Raw genomic sequence first — 4305 nt, forward strand, 5'->3', positions numbered from 1 at the left:
ATCACTCACATTTACGTTATGAGTTGGATTCAATTTTATTCACTGAAACATTGGACGACAACCAGGCAAATCTCTGGCCGAGAGGCTACTTGCTCTCAAAAACAAGAGTGAATAATAGGTCGTTAGGTACAACGTTAGCATCCAAAATTACAATTATATGTGTGCTGTCACCAAACATGGAGATCATTAAACATCAAATGGAAAACGAGATTACACTTAATTGTGGGGACAGTACTACCAGCTCGCCCTGCCTCAAGTTTGTGACCAAATGATCTGCGAATCCACAGGTTTCGTGCCTATTCTCTTCTGGAATTGACGTTAAACCACACTGGTTTGGCGACCACCTCGGCTCGTGGTTTATCCGATATGGGTGAAGACTCTCCTCTTTTATATATACAGCTCTCTATTTTCAGAAATCACCATTATTCACTCTCGCAATAGCTAAGTGTTTTTCATAAATATATCAGAATCGCAAAGATGGGAAATTGCGTTTCTTCAAATGGCACTTCTCCTGTGCCAGTGGCTACCGCAAAGATCATATTGATGGATGGGAGCATCAAGGAGTTCTGTAAAGATGTGAGGAGCCAAGAAATTCTGCAAGAACATCCAGGCCACTTCATCTGTAACTCAGATGGGCTTTATGTAGGTCAAAACATTTCCCGTGTTCTGGGAAATGATGATCAATTGCAGACTGGGCAGCTCTACATTCTTTTACCTCAAAGAAAGTTACAGTTTGTGCTGACGGCCTCGGACTTGGCTTCTCTTCTTTTCAAGATTAACAATGCTTGGCTATCAGCACAGAAGAAAAAGAGGCAGGGCAGAATATTATCATGGGGGATTGGTAAAACCCAAGCGCAAGTGCAGCCTTTTTTCGATAATCATGGCCAGCATGCTGATCATCGACTGGAATAAAACTCTTCTTTCGTTTGTTGTATGTCCACGCGCCATAACATTCCGACCTCGATTACAAAATGTAGAGGGCAGTCCAAGTTGGAAGGCATTATCGACACTGTGTAATAGATGTTAACTGTGATTTTTTTGTGTAACAAAAATTAAAATATTAAATGAACAATTGGGAACATAAATATTCTTTACTTACCGTTGGGAATTATGATAATCTTTGTTCTCTTAATACTATTTTCCAAATATAAAATAAAAGAGTAGAGAATTTCAAATATATATATTTTTAATCTAACCAACAAGTTTAATTTTGATGTACATTAATTATAATCATTATTTTTTTTGGTTGATAAGTGGGTGAATCTTGAAAATCACTCTTATCTTGTCGCTAAGACTCAAGGGTGTCTAAGTCGTCAAAGTCACAAGGGGATCACACTAGGGGCGTCTAAGTCGTCAAAGTCACCAAGGGATCACAAGGGGATCACACTGGGATCACAAGGGAATCACACCCGGCCTGAGCCACACTAGCACAAACCATGATGGATTTTTTGGTATCAACGAAACTAGAACCGGTAACCTTTGTTTACGGAACGCAACCGGTAACCTTTGTTTACGGAACGCCTTAACAGCGCGCTCCATCACCAACTGTTCTAAATCTCTTTGATTTAATTATAATCATTATCATTATTATTAATTCTATAAATAAATTTAAATATTAAAAAAAACTCTCAACAAAATTAAATTTTATAAACTTTGTAATTACATATTTAATTTGGAATTTAATAATAACCCACACTTAAAGATGGGAAATCAAACAAAGGAGAAAACAGACATCGAAAATAAGAGGGGGAGTGACTATTGGAATTTGTTTTCATTTATATTTTGGGTTCTCACAAGGGAATTTTGGGGAGAAGATTTACTTTTCTCAGTCAAAGTTATTAAGAAAATATATATATAAATTATAGTTATATATAAATATATATATATATATATATATAGATATAGATATAGATATAGATATAGATATAGATATGTAATTTTTTATTTCTAAAATAATAGTTTGTAATTTTTTTATTAAAATAGGTAAGTTTTACTTGTTTTTAAGGATAGTTATGTTTGTGAATTATTAAGATTATTGGTTATTATTACATAGACTTTGTTTTCGTTATAAGAGTTTGTTCTTAATATTTAGGAGGTGATTGTAATATCATTGGTTTAAGAGATATAATTCTAATTAGTTAGCTTCTTTTTTTCTCGTAGAAAAAGTCGTAATTTTATTCATATGAAAAAATTACATTTTGTATATGCTTGAAGCATATTCAGATGGTTGTTCCTGTAATGCCAGGAATCAAAAGATAACAAAAAAAAGAGAAAGGAAATAAATTAATTTCCAACAAGCCTATAATTGTCGGCCCTTCTTCTTCTCCACTCTTCGCCAACCTCCAGAGTTGGGAGAGGGTGCAGTAATAGCTAGCTGGTTTTCCAATGTGTTCATTGGATGTTCTTTGTCAGATTCCGATCCTTCGGATCCATGAGTTCGTTTGATGCCACTTACTTCCAGTTGAGGTTCTTGTCGCTGTTGCGTGTTGTATGGCTCCAACTGAGTGTTTGGGGCATTCTCTTCCTGTGTATATTTCTGTCCCTTTTGTGTGTTAGGTTCCGAATGGTTCCCTGTAGGATCTGTCTGCATGTCCTCTTCTTCCAGCGGGTCGGTATGCTGCCACCCTTTGGGCTTTTTTTGTTGTTTCTTATTCCCTTTGGGGTCCTTTCTGGCTAGTGGGCAGGCATATTGGAGGTGCCCTATTTGCATACACCCTCGACATCTAAATGTTGTATTCTCATAGTCCAGTAGTTGTCTCCACAAAGAATTATTGAAATTCAATGTGATGTGATCAGGTAACCCCTGACTCAGGTCCACTTCTACACATATTCTGGCAAATGTGAAAATTCCCCTGATAGCTCTATCTTCATTGATTTTTAGGAATTTCCCCAAGGAATTCCCAATGGCTGTTAAAACTTTGTGATGCCAAAAATGTAGAGGGAGGTTATGAAGCCTAACCCAGACAGGCATTGTTGACACTTTCATAGTATTGGCATCAAAATCAGGGAACCAGGGGGTGGTGAAGAGGCCAGCATTGCCCCAAAACCAAGGCCCCTGATTGATAATACTATCACGTTCATGTTCTGTGTCAAATCTAACTATAAAAAAACCTTTTGGGCACAGGTAAATTTCACAGTTAGATGACCATGTGGAGAAGATCCACTGATGCAGAGCATCAGATTTTGGCCAAAAACCATTAAATCTACAGATAACAGCATGCTTGGATAGATCTGTGTGTAGAGCAGTTACCTCCGGCAAAGATACTTGAAGCGTTGGAGACTCTGGTTTTTGTTCCACAATGTAGGGGCCTGGTAGTTCTGATGTTGGTGCTGGTTTGTTTTGTATTTTCTCCTTTCCTTTGACTGCATCACGGAAGGAGCCTGTATTTTTTGAGCTGGCTCCATTACATCCGCCGCGCAGCCTTAGATTAAGAATGATGGTTGAATCTTTGGTTATACCATAGTGCTGAAGTGTGTGGTTATCCTGCAGACTATGTCCTGTATATATCAGATTTTGGTGTTTTATTGGGGTTCCAAGTTGAATCTGGATTTCTTTCTTTAACTCTTGAATACTCATCCCCTTGCTGAGCCGCATGCAGTAATGTCTGCCCCCTATCATTTTGATGAAGATTTGAGTCAGATCTTCATCCATGCAAAGTGGAGAGACCTTGTTGAGGCCCCGATCTATTAGATATGACTTTTTCTCTGTAAGTCCTGATGCACTACTGTGTTTTGTATTCTGTTTGTACCAAGGTTTCTCCATATCTAGCTTGTGGGGGTCGCTTTTCATAGCCCCAGCCGCTATCCCTAGAAGATCTGCAATTCGTAGGAATGTTCAACCCTCTGGGATCATGTTATCGAGCAATCTAGTGTCCGCTCGGAGCTGCTAGTACCACTAAGACTAGTAGCTATCTTAGAAATAAACAAACTAAAACTACTTTCGCTTTCCTTTATGAGAAGTAGATAAGAGGGGAACAAAAGGAACCAACCTCAGTCTTGTGCTTGGTTCCTTGCTTGGTTCCTCTCCCTTCTGAAAGATCTTTGCCGCTTTTCCTTTGTCTACCCAGCTCCAAAGAGCACCTGAGGGATCAAAGCAACACAATACTATCGAAGAACAGAGATCTACAATCATAAACAATATAGGACCAGATATATATTGACCACACAAATGCATATATCATCAAACATACAAGAATGTGGAGGAAAACTTGAATAGCTTTATTAATATCAAGAATAGCAAAGAGGATTACAACCAATTGTTCTAACCCAGCGTCATCCTCCCAGCATGAAAGCCCTTCTTCACCT

The 4305-nt window shown here is 38.2% G+C and overlaps 1 protein-coding gene across 1 annotated transcript; it reads left to right on the forward strand.

The window, feature by feature from the left end:
• The first annotated feature begins 477 nt into the window (after positions 1-477).
• Positions 478-912, forward strand: LOC149198305 (uncharacterized). Its single transcript, XM_089409000.1, has one exon. It carries the CDS (start codon positions 478-480, stop codon positions 910-912), a length of 435 nt encoding a protein of 144 aa, XP_089265126.1.
• Positions 913-4305: the final 3393 nt, after the last annotated feature.

The sequence above is a fragment of the Pinus tabuliformis genome, chromosome 2_2 (assembly GCF_031772625.1).
Source record: "Pinus tabuliformis cultivar Carrire ecotype Pingquan chromosome 2_2, CPIR1, whole genome shotgun sequence".
Taxonomy (NCBI): Eukaryota; Viridiplantae; Streptophyta; class Pinopsida; order Pinales; family Pinaceae; genus Pinus; species Pinus tabuliformis.

What these genes read in the sequence shown, in the direction of transcription:
- LOC149198305 (XM_089409000.1), top strand. Translation starts at nt 478, where the DNA reads ATGGGAAATTGCGTTTCTTCAAATGGCACTTCTCCTGTGCCAGTGGCT.